We start from the raw sequence: 19,108 nt of genomic DNA, 5'->3' as shown, positions 1-19,108 counted from the left end.
CTTTCAGGGTTTTATATATCTCTCCCCATTGCCTTCTTGCCTGCATGGTTTCTGTTGAGAAATCTAAGCTTAATCTGATTTGCTTGCCTTTGTATGTTATATTTCTCTTTTTCCTAGCTGCTTTCAAGATGGCTGTCTTTATCTTTGATTTTGGAGAGCTTGATTATTATATGTCTTGGTGATTGTCTTTTAGGGTCTATCCATCCCTCAGTTCTGTTTTAATCAAGTTATTCTTCTGGGACGTCTCTTGAAATAAACTCATGATCATAGGCTTTGAGATCTTCTACAAATCTAGTGCTCTTGTCTGCCACTTAACTTCCCTTATATCAGGTGGTCTCTATATACCTGTGCTTATGTGTTCTGATACTTCTAAGCAAAGCCATTTATCTTTCCTTTCTCATTTCTCACTCATTACATTCCCTTTCCCTGCCTCTTCATTATCTTCTCTGGAGTGCTTTCTTAGCCTTCTTGTTTCTAGTGCAGACTTCATATTGTACAAACACTATTATTTAACTTCTAAATCTGAAATCTTTCCAGATTGGTTTTACATGGATCAGATTACTGATTATTTATTAATTCAATTTGATAACTATGCACATTTTGCTAGACCCTATGGAAGTTGAATAAAGTATAGTTCTTAACTTCTAGGAGTATACTGTCTAGAAAATGAAATAAAAGTGTACAGAGTATTGTGTAGAATTGTCTTCTTAACAACAACAAAAAATGACAAAGGCTTAGAGTTTGCACTCTAGTGAGGTGGTGATGAGAAAGAGCTTCATGTAGGAGGTAGCATTTGAAATGGTACTTGAAAGCTCATGAATTAAAAATAACTATAAATGTAGATTTTTTTTGCAAGCAATATAGTACTCATTTCAGAAAGTAGTTAGATTCTTCAGCATATTATCAGTGATAGTAATATATTCTGAATCAGTTTGTTAAAATTCACTATCATTTTATATTGGTTGTGAATCATTTACATGCTAGTTATTTCTTTTAAGCTTACCAATTTGATATTTACAGAATCCATTTTTAATTCATATCAACTAACATATTGATCCTCTTTTATTTTTGTTTCTAGCTCCTTGAATAATTCTAGCCTTTTTTTTTTTTCTTTTTGGTCCTTTGAAAAATGTGTTTCATAGAAGTCGGGCAAAATACTTAGCTTTTGAGTTGGTATTAAAGTGGGACAGGAACAGTAGAGATCTCTATATTTCCCTATCCTACCTACCTATACATAATCTCAGATTATCTTTTGAAATTGCTAGTCTTTTCCTTAGAGGAATACTATAGGCCAGTTAGTATTTCCCAAACATGCCATTTTCATTAGTGAGTGAGCTATCAGTTTTCATGGGACAAAAGCTTAACCATTTTTAGAAGTGATTATGTGTAAGATTTTCTGCTCTTTTGTCATTTATGATTTTATCTCTTTTTACCTATTCTCTGTCTTTCATTGTGTGTATTGTTTCTTTTTAAAAATATTCTGTAATACTGAGAATCTTCACAATTCATATAGACATATCTAATATATTGTGTTGTTGTTAAGTGCCATTCACTCAGTTCCGACTCAGAGCAATCCTTAGAAAGTTCTCCAAGGCTTTAAATCTTTGCAGAAACAGAAAGCTTCATCTTTTTCCCAGCTGGTGGGCTCAAACCACCGACCTTGGGGTTCTCAATCCAGTGCTTATGCACTAGAGCCACTGTTGACCATAAAGCCAGTTTTTATAATCTGAGTTTATCCTTGGTACCTTCTCACAAAGGCAGAGGACTGGGATTATATATTGTTATAGGGGAGAAAAGAGACCTCATCTTCAAATATGTAAATATTATAGACTATTTATTAAAAACAAGACAAATGTAGATCACCTAGGTGAGGGAAGTGATTGGTGAGACCATGATGAGTTTCCAAAGTTCCACCCCCCACATGGTGACTTTTTGTAGTGCACAGGGAACAGAGAAATCTTCTCGCACAGCTATGTCTGATGGCAGCCAGGCATCACTTCTAACTCTGGCAGTTCAGCTGTCAGAGGTGCATGAGGTACTCAAGAAAAATTAGCATCTGACAACTTAAACAAAGGCACAAAATAGAATTAAGTTCTGCTTGACAAGCAAAAATACCTTCAGATTCTATATTCTAAAGCAATATACTTTGATTTAAAGAGAAAGGGAGAGACAGCAACCAATGTTATCGAACAGTTTATGTATTATTGATTGGAAAACTAATATGCTATGTAAACTTGTATCTAAAATACAATAAGATATTAAAAAAAAAGAAAAAGATAGAGACTAAAGGTTTGGTCGGTCTAAAATCATGTTGATACATAAGGGCCCTACCTACTGTGGATATAGATGCTACAGAACCGTCTGTTTTCCCTTAACATTCCTTAGTCATTTTTCAGCCCCCACTGGTAGTAAAATAGTACAAAAAATTCCTGTGTAGACTCGCTACCCAGATTGTGACTTGTACATACTACTCTCTGTTTGCTTTGTCATTGGTTCTCTGTCTGCCTCTTTCTCTATGTGTGTATAATTTAGAATTTTCTTTTGAGAGCAAGTTGTAAGCATATTTCTTTACCCAAAAATACTTGAATTTGTAGGTCTGTACGTCCTAAGGCCCTAGGTGGCACAAGCAATTTACAGAACTGACTCCACAGTACTTAACAACAACAACAACAACTACTCTAAAGGTCTGTAGTTCAGACTCACTCAGCAGCACCATGGAAAAAAGGCCTAATGATCTGCGTCTATAAAGGTTCTTGTTGTTCTTGTTAAGTGCTGTTGAGTTGATTCCAACCTATAGCGAGCCTGTATAAGGTTTCTGAAGAGCGGCTGGTGAGTTTGAACTGCCGACCTTGCAGTTCAAACCGATTGTGCAGTCTGGCGCATTAACACATAATGGCGCATTAAAGATTACAGCCAAGAAAACTCCTCTGTAAAGATTACAGCCAAGAACTACAGAGCAGGTCTACTCTGTAGCACATGGGGTTGCCATGAATCACAGTCAACTTGGCAATAGGTTTGTCTTTAAAAAAAATTTATTTTCATAACCAAGGTAGAGTTAGCACAGTCAGGAAATTGAACTTTGTTACAGTACTATTATTATCTGATCTCTAATGTATATTCAGTTATGAACTGTCCAGCAGTGTTCTTCATAGCTCTCCCCACCCCCTGTTCATGATCGAATTCAAGAACATTTAGCTGCACTTAACTGTCATGACTATTCTCCTTTAATGTAGACTAGACCCTCAGCCTTTCTTTGTGGTTCTTGACCTTGACATTATTTAATAATATAAGATCACTTACTACGCAAACTATTCCTTCAGTATGATTTTGTTTGATATTTCCTTTTGATTACATGTAGCAGGAATTCATGGGTGTGATGTAGCCTTCTCAGTTTTATCCTATCAGGAGACACATGTCAGTCCGTCCAAATGTTGATGATACTAACTTTTATCATCGGGGTTAAGATGGTATTTCCCCATTGTGAAACAACAACAAACCCCCACACTCACTGCTATTGAGTTTACTGTGATTCATAGTGACCCTGTAAGACAGAGTAGAACTGCCACACAGAGCTTTCAAGGCTGTAAATCTTTATGGAAGCAGACTGTCTCATCTTTCTCCTGTGGAGCAACTAGTGGGTTCAAACTGCCTGCCTTTTGGTGACCAGCCTAGCACTATAACCAGTGAGCCACCAGGGCTTCTCTCCCCTGTGAAGTTACCATTATTTCTTTTTGAGATCAGTAGTAATTTGTGAGGAGATGCTTAAAGACTATGCAAATATCATCTTCTTCCTCATCAAGCATTTATCCACAAGTTTTAGCATCCACTGATGATTTTCTGAAGTCTGTTATTTTTTCTACATATAATAGTTGTCATTCTTCTTTAAGGAAGAATCAGCCTTCTCTTGATTTAGATCCTTTTTCTGTTAACTTCCTTTTTGCAAGACCTGGAATATAAAAGTGTGTTTATGTCAAGTAAATTCCTTGATTCCATTTGATGTAATTCCTTTAAAATGACTTCTAATCTTCTTCCTATTATCCTCACCTCCATGGATAAGCAGTTTGGGCCCAATGTCTTATTCCTGAACTGTCTCCTCACAGGCTAGGATAGAAGCCTTCATCATCACTCTCTTGTGAGGCTTTTCTTGATTTTCTTGGGAGGGTTAATTCACCCTTACACATTATGCTCCCAGTATTGCTGTGTACTATCAGCTGTTTTAACATTGACTTTGTTTTAACATTGTACTTTGTTAATAATAGTTGTTTTCCTCTTCACGAGGTTACTAGCTTCTCAGAAGCTAGAATTATATCCATTTTTATATATTCAACATTTAGCAAAGAGGTTAGCTAGCACTGAGTTGGTGACCATAACTGTGGTGTAGCGTATATAAGCATCACCATTGTAAGTTCTTATTTTTTGTTTTGAGTCCAAATATTTCCTTTCTGGAGTTTCCCCATCATTTTGTATGTGCTGGACTCGTGCTTAGGTATTGATAGATAGCTGGGCGACCAAGCCTAGTATTCAAGACCTAGATCACTTACTGAAGACTCAGTCATATGACTACCACAGTTCCTTGGCCAGCCTCATCGGATTCTAGATGCCTCTGGTGTCAGATCACTTTGTTCTTTGTACTTCAGTGTTCTTGAGATTTGAGCTATATTTGTATACCTTTATATTCTGCCTTATTTCCAAAAGTTTTCAGGTTTAAACCAAACATAAGATGTCTTAAGTGACATAGAGAGAACAAAAGGAGACAAAACAAAGAGAAAGGATTTAAAATAGAACAAGCTATGATGCAAAATGCATCCTATAAGAACATTACTTTGGGTAGGCTACAACTCAGTTTCTAAGATGATGTTTCTGAAGTTACATTCTTAATAGGTCAGAGTGAGGATGAGGAATAAATTGGAGTTAAAGAAAACATACTTTTGCAGGACTTTTCAGAATTGTTATATACTAATATATATTGTGATAGATGAAGATTGAAGTATATAATGTAAAATGTTTCTTAACTTCTTTGCCTAAGAAATCCTTCTTTTGCAAACATCTTGAGGAACATTTGAGCTATGCTGTCTTGGCAATTAAATACTGGGGAGACCTGGGCTTTATGACAGTATTTCAGAGAACAGGTACATATTATATCATGGAAGGGATGTAGATATCTTGGGTTACGTTTAAAAGAGATGGTTTAGATGAATAAGGCATCTGAGAATCATTTTGTATGACAAATGGTTGTGAAAACAAGACATTTATCTTGGAGAAGAGAAAAGATGGGGGTTGGAGGGGTTGGGGGGGTTAGATGGGGAGGACATGGGTGCTGTCATCAGTTATCTTGAGGATTGTTGCATGGAAGAGGGAAAAGAATTAGTCTTTCTGGACACATGGATGGAAACTAGAACCATTGGGGAGAAGTCACAGGAAGACTTTTCTAATGATCAGAACTGCAGAGATAGAAAGAAACTGTCTTTGAAAGTAGTGCATTCTCTCATGCTCCCTGACTGTTGGGGATGTTGTTAGGAAGATTTTAACATAGACTTGATCTAAAACTAACTAAACTTTAAGTTTCCTTTTAGCTGAGAGATCTTAGAGTCTATGTTAAGTGTGTGTGATACAAACCTTTTTAGAGTAAAGACATAGGACACCGTCTTCCATATAGAGAGATGCTTTTGGATATAACTACTAAAGTTTAAATATCTAGAACTTAACATGCATTGTTGTTGTTAAGTGTCACTGAATCGGTTCTGAATCATAGCGTCCCTGTATAAGGTTTCTGAGGAGCACCTGGTGGGTTTGAATCTCCAACTTTGTGGTTAGCAAGTCCAGTGTTTATCCTACAGTGCCACACCAGGACCCCATTTAACATGTAGGTGTTCAGTAATATTTGTTGAATGACTTGTGGGAAAAGGTATCTGAGAGTCAGCAAGTCATCATCCTCAAGAGAGGTAGGGAAGTCAGAATGGATACACACTGTATAATCAGATGGGTCTGTTGAGATCAGTCTCCTGATGTTTGACTACCTTGGTCCCAGTATCAGACCTGATATGCAGTAGGTTTAACTAGGTATAAGCATAAGCCAAAAGTAGGTTGGAGAATCACTAAGGAATGGTTTTCACATCTGAGGTTGTGCTCTCATTGTGTCACAGTTTTGGGTGTTGCTGAAGTGATACTTTGTGATGATCAGCTGGTCTATGAGTATGGGCAGAAAGAGAGTGAGCAATTGGTGGTCTCTGATAGGTGCTCCCTAGCAAAAGTTTGTCTTCCTTTTCCATTCCCTTTCTACCTTGGTGGTTGTGTGCTGTGGAGTCAGTTCTGACTCATAGCAACCCTGTATAGTGTTTCTGAGGCTGTAAGTCTTAATGGGAACAGAATCTCATCTTTCTCCCATGGAAAAGCTGGTAGTTTCGAACTGCTGACCTTGAAATTAGCAGCTCGACTCCTAACCACTATGCTACCAGAGCTCCTTCTACCTTATCTCACTATGAATGTAATCTCTGCTTTCTTCTGGATTTTCAGTATGTCTCTAAGAGTTGAGTTGCAAAGTCATTCTTTGCCTATAGAGCCTCTCACCTAACCAAGAAATACTTATTTATAGAATCATGAAAATTTCCTAAGTATGAGAACTTAGGTTATATAGAAGGAGTTATCCCTAATGTTATCAGTTCTCTTAAGTTTAAATTCTGTATATTTACTTAGAATGAGTAAAGAAAAACTATGATATATTTCACATGGCATTAAATATTCAAGATAGTGTGCTTCAGTCTTCTGCATTTTGTTTTGTTTGTTTGTTTTTGGAAATTTAACAGCCTTGGGATGGAATATATTCTACCCAGTATTTTTGGAAAATAGTTAGAAATTCTAGATCTATTGTATGTTGATTTTGTTTTCTTCAAGAAGGCTGTTTTTATTTGAATATGTTTTTCTCATTGTAATCTCAGCTTGTGAGCAGGGATAGTGCCTTTATATCTTCCACAATGTTCTATATGGTATCTTGAACAAAGGAGTTTAGGAATTTAGTGATAGAGTGTAGCCCAGCCTCCTTACTTTATAGAGAACTCAGATAATTTGTTGCTTGAATTGATGCACATTTAGTATTTATATACATACCTGTATGCCATTAGTATAATAAACCTTGAATTAAGGATATATTTATTTTGAAATGAACACAGTTATAGAATTGAGAGAGAATTTCAGGCTGTAATCATAACAGTAACAATATTCTTAGTTTATAAAGTTCTTTTACAGATATCATTTCATTTTGTCCTCAGAAATCTTATTAGATAGTTTTATTATTTCTTTGGAAATGATGACATTAAGACCCAAAGCATTTGCTTACTAATATTGTTAGAGCTGGGGCTGTCACCCATGACTGTCAACTCCAGATGTTACACTTGTCGTGTTACATCATGCTGCTTCTAGGTTGTCTGTTCCTTTACTGGTGGACAGGAGTTCCTTTTTTCATTAATTCAGTCATCCCACAGGTGTTGACTGAATGTTCATTTTGTAACACAGAACCCTTTTCAGGCACTTTGGGGTCAATAAGTCGCTTACAGCATTTTGTTCTTACGACACACAACAGACCTGCACCCCGCTGCACAAATGCACACCTGTGTATTGAAGCGGTTATCACCTTGAACTGTGATCTGTCTTTTTACACGTCTCTCTCCTCAGCCGGGCTGTGTGCTTCTTGAACATCTTTGAATAATTCTGTCAGCTCCTTTATGTCCTCAATACCAAATGTAGATTCTAGCAAATAGGTGCCTAGTTGATGCAGAATGAATAAGTAAATACAGAAGTGAATGACCTTTATACCCTCTGGAGCTTACAACCTTGTTGGAGAGATAAAGCATGAAGTTTACAAGAAATACAAAGATAAAACAAAAACAAATTGTTTTTTATTTTGTTTTGTTTTGTTTTATTTTAAAGAGAAACTTTGTTTATAGGGTTTGTTTTTTTTTAACTAATATAAAACAGATTCCCAGCCTGTAGTTCATGTAATTGCTTCCCGGCGTCAGGATTGGTCAGAACATGAGATTGCAATGGAGACTAGCCCCACCATAATTTATCAGGATGTATCCAGTGAATCACAATCAGCTACTTCAACAATCAAAGCTCTGTTAGAACTCCAACAGACAACAGGTATGAATTCACATGCTCAATTGAATGAAGCATGTTTTCTCTAGAGATGGGTTGTGCTAAAATCTGACAGCAATTGTATTTTCTTTGTTATTTGAGCACATTTCCCCCCTCTGGACTTGTCTGCAATCATTGGTAAAGTCTGTTTACTTGTCAGTTCATTACGATGTACACAGGAGTACTGAACGACAGATAGAGTACAGTCAGTTACAAAAGAGCAAAAAATGGCAGCTCCCCTTCCTCACTGTCTCGTGCTTAAAATGGTCAACTCTGTTTCCTCTTACCTCCTGAAAGAAGGAGGTCCATTACTTCTAAGCTTTAGGACAGATGCGGTATAGTTGCCAGTTCTAATTAAGACTAGCAGGAGGCAGAGTAAAGGGATTCCCGTCATTCATCTTCATATTGGTGAAGGAGTTTTTGGTCATACAACATTGTTAATGACCTCTTGCTAACGTTCTAATTGTATCTGAGATTTATTTCTTAGTGTGAGTGAGCATCCATGCAGAGTTGTCCTCATATAACAAGATCCTATCAATATTTCTAGTGACAGGTTTGTCCTAGAGCTTATCAAAGATATTTAGTGTTAGTTATAGCGACTCTTCTGTTAGAATAGATCAGAGATTGTCAGAGTTTTTAAGGGACCTTAGCAATTATCTCATTCTGCCCCTTCATTTTATGGAAAAGTCAATGGAGATCTGGAGAGGTTACCCATTTGGTTAGTAGCAGACTGAGACTCCATGTCTTTTGATTCCTAGCAATGCCTTTTCTTCTTGTGGGGTGATTTTATATTCCTCTGGCTTTGTTTTGCTTTCTTTGTTTAAATGATTGTTTTGACTTAATTACATTGTATACTTGGTGGGAATCATTTGAATTATCATTTAGTGGACTTCATTACTTACTGGTGATTGTTTATTGTAACATCTACTCTACACTGCTCAAAGAATATTAGCATTTAATTTTAGTCTTCGGTTAATACTTTTGTTGGTATTATTTTTGACCTCAGGTTCCTTTCATCAGCATCTTTTCTTTGACCACCCAGCCATTTTTATTAATGCCTTATATTCGTGTCCTCTTAGTACAACTTTAAAAGTTAGAGGGTGGGAACTAAACGGCAAGATTTTGTGAAAATAATAACAATTAGTAAATAATAATAATAATAGTAATAATAAAATTAAAAGTAAAAATAGGATAGAAAGTAAATCTGTCCACTGAAACTATTGATTTCAGACCTCTCCATCAGACATTTTGGCAGGAACAGAGAGTCAGTATTTGTTTTTTCATAACATAAAATTTTTTATTCTTTGAAAGTCATTGAATACACTGTAACACTTTTTGGGGGTGATTTTCTTGAATTTTCAATAGATCAAATTAAACTGGTCACTGTGTTTGCTCTTCTGGGTAGGTGCACCCTTGAGCACATCATCCTGTGCACTGCTTACCCACCCTTTGTTTCTAGGTTGGTGAACTCATGAACACCAGGGGCTACCTGGAAGAAGGGTAAAGGAATTGTCCTAAGGAGAGTCAATACCAGGGAAATAGAAACCTACTTGTTTGACCTGGTGATAGTAGGGGGGTTTTAGCTTGTTTTGTATATTCATCTCGAATATTTTTGCTTTGGCTTGATTCACAGCCCCTTCTTGCAAGGCCACTGTGCACTCTCCAGCCACACACATAGCAGTTGTGCTTTTCTCTTTTCAACTCGCTGCCTCCTTAATCACTGCCAGTGTGGCACCCCAGAGGATTGGTTCAGGATTCCCACGGACAATTCTGGTTTGGGTACCTGTTTATAATCAAAATTAACTTTTCCCCTGCCTTTTTTACGCAGTAAAGGAAAAATTGGAATCTAAACCAAGACAACCCACTATTGACTTGAGTCAAATGGCAGTGCCTATTCAGATGACCCAGGAAAAGAGACATTCTCCTGAGAGTCCATCAATTGCTGTGGTAGAGTCAGAACTAGTTGCTGAATACATCACTACTGGTAGGTGTCCTATTAAGAAGTAGCATTAAGGTAGGAGAGCTACCTTACTGGATTTCATGGGATGGTTGTTTGGGGGAGAATAAGGAAAACTATATATATATATTTTTGTTGTTGTTGTTCTCTTCTTTACATTTCCATTTTGCTCTCAGAGCAAGTTCATGCAGTCCTGGGAGTTGACCCTGTCTTTAATGACTAGAAAAATATCAATAGTATGTAATAAAGTTTGCAAATAACATAAAACTACAAGTTGGCCATAAATAAATGCTGTGGCTATAGGGCAACAGTCGTAAAGAGAGGATATACCTTTTATATAAGAATCAGTAGTTTTCATCAATCTGGATTTTTAAATTTTGGGACAGGTGGGTCAAGGGAGAAATAAGGTACAATATTCAACCTTTCTTTTTAGTGTGAATTAAAATGTGGGAAACCTGTACATACTTAGGAGTTCTGGTAGAAAGTGAAGTACATATTTGTTTAAAATGTGGTCTGGCTGCAAAAAATGCCAATGAGTTATTTTGATGGCATAGATGGAGAGCCGGAACAGGAAAGATAATAGATTCTTTCTCTCATATTCTGGTGAGACCACACCTGGAGTACTGCTTTCTGTTTTGGACACTTCATTACCTTGAGATTTGAAACAGTTCAGAGAATAGTAATGTGAATTATTAAGGGGTTAGGATAGATGATTTATGAGGCCATATGTCAAGAACTCCTGTTAAGTTTTCTTAAGGAGTGATTAAAAGAGAACATAAAGTTAAAAATGTTTGAAGGATACAAATGCCAAAGAGGAAAAGGAATTATTTGCTATTACTTCAAGACATGTTAAGACTAATGGGTTAAAACTACCCAAAGGAGAAATCCAGTTTGGAGAAAAAAAAAAAAAAAGATTGTGGAGCTTTCTTTAAAGATACTTAGCAGAAAGCTTGTTAAAGCAAAGACCGGTATGATGGGAAAACCAGTGTTAACTCTGGGGTAGAGTAGATTTTCATGGTAAATAGATGAAAAGACCTATGATTTCTTCCCTTACTTATCCTTTTCAGAATGCACTGATGAGGGCACAGAGGTTGCTTTTCCCCTTCTAGGTAAGTGGTGTGCATCCATTTGTAGCATAATTGAAGATAAAAGACCAATGTTTGGGGGGAACCATGTAAATGGATGCGCTCTACTCTGATCTGGTAGAGGAAAGGTTAGCTCCACCTAGTGACAGGGAAGGAGGGTCTCCTTTTGCAGAGAATAGTAGAATTCTTTTCAGAAATGAGCAATTTAACATGAGGGAAAATAAGAGCTATCTTAGGAACTTAGTGACTATTTTGTGATGTATATGGCCCAGTTATGTCACATCAGCTATTTTCCAAATGTTCACTCTGTGGCCTCCTCCTGTCATTTTTTTCTTTGACTTCAGACAGCTATCAGCTGTCTGCTCCTGGCCCCTTGTATCATTCTGTCATGAGGGGTTTTCTCTACCTGTCCTGAGCTATGGGGAATTACCATGAAGAGATTTATGGAATCCTGAATGAGGATTATTTTTCAATGGTTTTAGTTGATCTTCTATTAAATCGGTTTCACATCTTAACAAAAATTTTAACTATGTAGATTAGTATGGGCAGTAGAACTGTTCATTTAATCTGGTAATTTAATCAGAAACTTTTATTTTGTCAAGTGTACATTTCTGATGATGCTTCTATCAAAAAAAATTCATTAATTTGCTTGCTTATTTTGAATAGTGTATTTATTGTTTTGCTCCTCATTATTGTAAATGATTTCAGTAGTTGTTTTAATGTAAATCTTGACTTCCTTTTGGTTGAGCACATTTGACCTTAAAAATTTATCAGCTCATATAGTTTAAAATGTACTTATAAAATATACTGTGAGGCAAAGTAAGGTTCTGTAGTAAATTTAGCAAATAATTCTGATGATGCTGTCTTTAAGCTCTGATATCACATGTTGACATATGTATAGCAGCAGTAGAAACACTCTATTTGTGAATCGAGATTAAGTCCATCATAAGAATAAATAACAGTTGCTTATATTTCACTGGATAGTTTGAAAGTTCTGTCCTTATGATACATGATGGCATTTTTACATGGATTTCCTAGTGGTCATTTTATTCTTGGATGTCCCACTATGCCTTTTCTAAGCAGTCAGCCAGTACGACTTGAAATTGTATAAAGGAATCTGAACATTTGGATCATGGGTTATTGAGAGGGTTTCAGTATTCTCAAAATCCCCGGCTAATTTACAGATTTGCTTTGTTCTGATTGGTATGGTTGATTTCCCAGTAACTGTAGGTGAGTGGCTTTATAGGATAAACACTGGACTATGAACCACAACGTTGGCATTTTGAGCCCACCTGTTGTTCAGTGAGAGAAAGATGAGGTTTTCTACTCCTATAAAGATTTACAGCCTCAGGGTTGATATGAGTTTGAACCCACTCGATGGCCGATGGCACGTAACAGCAACAGCAACAGATAGGCATTTTAAAACTCTGTAGATTAATAAGTGTTAAATGTTCCTACTTTGAAAAGTTGACATTGAGGCTGGTAAAATGTAACAGACTGGCATCTAAGTAGATGTATAGTTTTAATTACTCTGTGAGACCTTGTGTTAAATGAGCTAAGTTTAGTGAGATGACAGAACACTGATATTTTGCTATTCTTTTGTTAACCTTGCATTTGTATAGTAGTTTACAGTTTAAAGAGCTTCTTTTTCTTTTAACTTATTACTTCATTTGGTCCTCTTCCAGTTAAAAACAGCAATTTAAATTTTATTTTTATTTTTTAAATCATCAAACAAAAGTTCAAAAATTTAAGTCAATAAAAATTCAGTTACATCTTCAGATTCACTTGGCTGGCTGATGGCAGAGTCCACAGAATTCAGGTCTGACTCTTGGTCCACTTCACTGACATTATTACCATTAGGCTGTGAGACAGTGCCACTTTGTACACAGGAGTTAATGTTCTAATTTTATATTGCATTTGAAACTGGGACTGAGAACTAAAAGAATTTGTATTGTCTTAATGTCCTTAAATATGTCTGGGATTTGATTATAGATGCTAATTATTGTTCTGTTACCTTAGTGTGATAAAAATCCTTGGAGACAGTGCGTACAACTCACAGGAGCATGTAACCTGAAGCAATTTTTTCCTCCTTTATGATAAGTTTTACAGTGCTTCTGTATATATTTCTCACCTCATACTTACCATAGCTCTGCTATTCCCATTTAACAGATGAGGAAACAGAGTCTATGAGAAGGTAAGTAACTGTCTTAGAGTTACACAACTCATAGATGGTCAGACTCTGGTCTTCTGCTTCATAATACCACACTATGTGAAACAAACTCATAGTCATTTGCTTAAACTGACTACTGGTTAAGTTAAAGTGCTGTGGTGATTTCTGGAGAAATATCATTACCTTCTCTATTTCAGTCAGCCATCGGTCCCAGCCCCAACAGCCCTCTCAACCCCAGAGGACCCTGCTCCAGCATGTGGCTCAGTCCCAGACTGCAACACAGACTTCCGTGGTGGTGAAGTCCATCCCAGCATCCTCCACTGGAGCAATCACCCACATCATGCAGCAGGTTGTGTCCTGTCTCCTTCTTACCTTCTGTATTTCTGAGATAATATCCTGTTTCATTTATTTTAAGAAGGGAAATAACTGAATCATAGAGTGTATAATTCTTTTGTATGTGAATAATGAGCACAGGAAATGAATTGAGGGTCTTAACATCTGAAAACAATGAAGAAACCGTATTCTTGGATCTACTTGAACTCTTAGCATTTTAAAGGGATGAGACAATCAGATTAGTTCAGTGATATCAGCATTGGTCACTGTTTATGTATTTTATTGTTATAGAATACATGATCTGAGGTGAATAAGATTTTCACATAGAATAACATTTGGCTTGTCTAGCTGTTGTTGCTGAGTTTTCCGTTTGCTTGTTTTGATTTTTGTTTTTATAATGAATTGTCATGGGAACATTATGAATGTTGTTGTTATGTGCTGTGGAGTTGGTTCCAACTCATAGTGACCCTGTATAGTGTTTCCAGGGAGCAGCTGGTGGGTTTGAACTGCCAACCCTGTGGTTCACAGTTCAGTGCTGATCCTGCAGCGCCACACCAGGAGTCTGTTTAATTTCTTTAAGTATATGATGGATTAAGGAAGAAGAGACTTAACAGGAAGGGGAGAGTGAGCTAATATAAAACAGAAATACCTGGTAACAAGGGTGATGTGGGGAAACAAAAAATCATCTTTGCTCTAAGTTGATTTTGTGTTTGATAGTGTGCTTTGAGCTTTATAAACATTAACTTGTTCAGGTCTTACTGTGATCCTCCATTTTTAACAAATGAGAAAACCCAGGCTTATAGAAGTTAAGTAACTTTCCCCAGCTAGCAAAACTAGAATTTAAACCCAGATCTTTCTAATTGTAACATGTACTGCCTTTTAAATATAAATTCTAGTGATAGCATGAATATCAGATTTATGAATGACATATCTTTAGTAGGCACGCAAATCGCATACTAATTGTAGGCAAAAGAAATGTTGAATTAAACCCTGTGTACATAAAGTAACTATGCTATCGGGAGGGTTTCAGGACTGGAGGTGTAATAACAAAGCAGTGGGAAGGATGGGGATTGCTGTGTCTGGGCCAGGTTTCACTGGGTGGCACGTCTCAGCCAAGAGTCTGGCCCTCATCTGGCAGGTCCTGAAAGTGACACCTAGAGAAGCCAGCCACATTCGTAAGATTGACGCCTCTTCCCAACACAATTATTATAGCTAACACCAGGCAGTTACCTCTTTCCACTGATGGGGATGCTCCTGTTCCCTCCTGTCTCCCACATCCCTGGGAAGCTATACCAGGTGGGCCTGGAATCGAGCAAAGGGGTGGGGAGGGCTGTCCAGAGGGTTGTTCACTCAGACCTCGGTGAAAGACGTCTGATGAACCATCTCCACTTCCAGCAGGAATGGCCTCTGTGAGGAACGGAGTGGGCACATCCTCAGACAACATCTCTTACCTCCAACAGAGCTGGACATGTACACAACCCCAGTGAATGCTCTGATCTGGCTTTTCTCTGGATGCCTTCCTCCTTGGTTGCTGCATCTTTCCTTTAGATGAGTGAACATCTCTGATGAATCGTCTGGAGAGAGCATTTCCTGAGTCAAAGGAGTCTTTGGGTTCTTTTTCTGTGTTGTCTGCTCTTGCAGGGCAACCTAATTTCTCTATATGCAAGTTGTGGGCCCTCTAGTACTTGCCCTATAGAAGTGAACAGACTAGATTTTGCAGTACTTAATGTTTGAGAGTTGCAATTACAAGAGTCTCAATTGAAAGCCCCCTTTAGGAATCTTAGTCTTTGAGGCTTTTCCTTTGAAAGTTTTAAAATGACTCTTCTAGCCTTTTTGAGTTTGAGGAAAATGTAGCAATGCAGGTGTTTGTTTTTATTTCATTCTTACTGTGCCTTTTTTACCTAGGCTTTAAGCAGTCATACTGCTTTTACCAAACACAGCGAGGAACTTGGAACTGAGGAGGGCGAGGTTGAAGAAATGGACACTTTAGATCCTCAGACAGGTCTGTTTTACCGATCTGCCCTGACTCAATCACAGTCAGCTAAACAGCAGAAACTTAGCCAGCCCCAGCTGGAACAGACTCAATTGCAAGTGAAAACTTTGCAGTGCTTCCAGACTAAACAGAAGCAGACCATCCACCTGCAGGCTGAACAGCTCCAGCACAAACTCCCACAGATGCCCCAGCTTTCCATCAGGCATCAGAAACTCACCCCTCTCCAACAAGAACAAGCACAGCCCAAGTCAGATGGACAACAGCACACACAGCATCCCATGGTGGCCAAAGACAGGCAGCTTCCTACCTTAATGGCACAGCCCCCACAAACTGTAGTACAGGTGCTGGCAGTGAAGACCACGCAACAGCTTCCTAAACTACAGCAGGCTCCAAATCAACCAAAAATCTACGTGCAGCCCCAAATCCCCCAGAGCCAAATGCCGATTTCAGCCTCGACAGAGAAACAGCCGACAAGCCAGGTAATGGAATAGTGATAGCATGCAAAGTTAAACTTCTCTGTTCATGGAACAAAAATGAGACCGTCACGAGCTGCTCGTGATAACAGTGCTTTCTCCTGGCAAGAGGAAATCCCAAAGCCTCATTTCGCTGATATTACTTAATCCCTTCAGAAGGTTGTCATTAGGGAAGAAATGCACACATTCAAATAGGAAGAAAACAAAAGCATAGTGCTCAGAACTTGATTTTCCAGCCAGTTTTTAATGAATCACTTCAGCAGTGATCACCAGTTCATAGAATTGATATCCCTAAATTATTTTTATTTTTTAGGTATAAAACATTTATTTCCATGTCTGTAAACCTTTATTTTTGTGACAATAATGCTACGTAAACACAGTCTCTTAAGGAGCTTCATTGAACGTCTTCCTCTGTAGTTGATATCATCACCATCTAGTTAATAAATTTACTTCTAGATTGCAGAGGAACAACCTGTGGGTAATTGAAAGAAAAATGACATTAGGGAAAATCAATGGCATTGGATTGATCCTTGTGTGTTTATTCTAAATACACATTTGTATCGTATAAAGGAGCCCTGGTGGCACAGGAGGTTAAGCATTGGGCTGCTCGCTGTAAGGTCAGCAGCCACCCCACCAGTCTCTGCACAGGAGAAAGATAAGGCAGTCTGCTTTCAAACAGACTTCGAGCTGTGGAAACCCTCTGAGCAGTTCTACTCTGTGCTAGAGGGCCATTGTGAGGCAGAGTCAACTCGATGGCAGTGGGTTTGTTTGGGGACTGATTTTGTATATGTTTGTATAAATGTGTTTTGAAACAAAAGATTTAAAAATTCCTACTTTTTTATTTTAAAAAGCCAAAGATTGTACAAAAGCATTTGAAATGGTTTGAAGGTATATCGTGTGGAGATGTAAAATCCAGAGGATAACAAGGCTGCTGCGACTTTTCCCCCTTTACTGCTATGACCCTTCGCTGGCTGAACAAAGGATTTCCAACCCCTCCTCTTTTCCTGGGTTCCTTGAACGTAGCCAGATAGTTCCCTTGCAGTCCCCTTATATATATGCACTGAGCTTTAAAGTGTCTTCCTAGTTTACTGCTCGAATGTTTCCTTTGCCATATTGTCTGAGGTGTTTGATTAGGTTTGCTCAAAGAGATGTAGCTGTAACACACACAACCCCAATTTATTTTCAGGTGGAGCAGCCAATTATAACCCAAGGATCCTCTGTTACAAAGATAACTTTTGAGGGGCGCCAGCCTCCCACAGTTACAAAGATAACTGGTGGCAGTTCTGTGCCTAAGCTGACATCACCAGTTACAAGCATATCTCCCCTGCAGGCCTCTGAGAAGACAGCAGTGTCAGACATTTTGAAAATGTCTTTGATGGAAGCTCAGATTGATACAAATGTAGAGCATATGGTAGTGGATCCCCCAAAGAAGGTTCTGGCCACTAGTATGCTCACTGGTGAAACGGGATCGTTACCATCCACCCACGTGGTGGTGGCAGGGATGGCAAATTCTACTTCCCAGCAACAGAAATGTAGAGAGTCCTGTTCAAGTCCGTCTGCTGTTGGTCCTCCCTTAACGACAAGGAAAATCGAGACACCGGGAGTGCCCACAACAGGCCAGTTCATGCGTATTCAGAATATAGGCCAAAAGAAAGCTGAAGAGAGCCCAGCAGAAATAATCATCCAGGTAAGAATGGGAAGGAAATGAGAAATCTTGGGTATCTTGGAGGTTGTGGGGTTTGGGTGTGTTTGGGGATATCACAGAAAGAGTTAGGCATGCCAAACCAAGATGGTATGAAGATATAAGATTATTTTTGAGAGAATGATAAATTTGGTGTGGCGCTGTGGGTTAATGTGCTAGACTGCAAAGTCAGTTTGAACCAAAAGATTGGCAGTTCAAGCTCACCAGCCGCTCCTTGGAAATCCTATACAGGGTTGCTATGGGTCGGAACTGACTTGGCAACATTTAACAACAACAACAACAACAACACAAATATATAAGGACTCGTAGTGTGGCACTGTGGATTAATGCGCTGGACTGCAAAATCGGTTTGAACTATAACGTCGCTGGTTCAAGCTCACCAACTGCTCCTTGGAAACCCTATAGAGGGTCGGTATGGGTTAGAACTGACTTAACAGCATTACCAACAACAACAAGAAATATATAAATTGATATTATTTTCTGGAAGAGGCTCATAGAAAAGTGATGGATATAGAGCACACCTTAGAGACAGTTGCAGCCCCCGAGCTTGAGTTCATAGGTGTATAAAATCTGCAAGCCAGTCAGAAGATCAGTAGCCTCCTGGGTCCAAGCTTAGGGCTCCCTAATTTTTGCTCAAAAACTCCTGGGATATAACTGGATTGCAAGTTAATTTCAAGGACCTTTTCTTTGGAAAAATGCAGTTATTCTTTTTGATCCAAATTTATGATTCTGAGGATACTGGAACTCCAATTAAATTGGAATATCTAGAGAAACATGATAGAAAGGGATATATCTAAGTAATTCAATATCTAATTTAGGATTTATAATAAAAATTGACTTTTTATTTCAATCATTGTTAATAAAAATCTTGATTGTGGTTACATTGCCTTGATAAGTCCAGCCTAGTGGACATGATAAAATGACTTAATGATAGTAGATCACTCTATGCCTCACATAATTCATTGTCTTCACTGTAAAAGTCACCTGCCATTCTGCCGGAGTCTAATAGATTAAAGCTGGACAATTACTGAGTCCAGACTAGCTCCTGGAAGTTGCATTATATTTCTCTCTCTCCTTACAAGGTATCAGGTTATTGTCTTGACGTTGTCGTTTTCTTCTAATCTGATACAGGACTTAAGAGTATCAGAGCAGCACATTTTATTTTATTTTATTTATTTATTTTTTAATTTAAGGTTTTTATTGTGGATTGAGTGAAAGTTTACAGGGCACATCATCAGTTTCACATTCAACACTTCATATAACTT

General features: G+C 38.0%; 1 protein-coding gene across 5 annotated transcripts in view; it reads left to right on the top strand.

Moving 5' to 3' along the window:
* Positions 1 to 19,108, top strand: part of LOC102829843 (chromosome unknown open reading frame, human C11orf30) — a 109,494-nt gene that overhangs the window by 84,067 nt on the left and 6,319 nt on the right. For 3 of the 5 annotated variants that reach the window (XM_006865006.1, XM_006865005.1, XM_006865003.1), the window contains 6 exons: positions 7,972 to 8,136; positions 9,959 to 10,114; positions 11,155 to 11,196; positions 13,540 to 13,691; positions 15,581 to 16,147; positions 17,328 to 17,828. In XM_006865006.1, coding sequence (XP_006865068.1) covers positions 7,972 to 8,136; positions 9,959 to 10,114; positions 11,155 to 11,196; positions 13,540 to 13,691; positions 15,581 to 16,147; positions 17,328 to 17,828 — 1,583 coding nt within the window. The remainder of the gene's footprint in view (positions 1 to 7,971; positions 8,137 to 9,958; positions 10,115 to 11,154; positions 11,197 to 13,539; positions 13,692 to 15,580; positions 16,148 to 17,327; positions 17,829 to 19,108) is intronic. The other 2 variants (XM_006865007.1, XM_006865004.1) reach the window with 1 other exon arrangement.

The sequence above is a fragment of the Chrysochloris asiatica genome, unplaced genomic scaffold, assembly GCF_000296735.1.
Source record: "Chrysochloris asiatica unplaced genomic scaffold, ChrAsi1.0 scaffold00074, whole genome shotgun sequence".
Lineage (NCBI taxonomy): Eukaryota > Metazoa > Chordata > Mammalia > Afrosoricida > Chrysochloridae > Chrysochloris > Chrysochloris asiatica.
The sequence above is the reverse complement of the archived record's forward strand: the minus strand, read 5'-3'. Positions and strand labels throughout refer to the sequence as shown.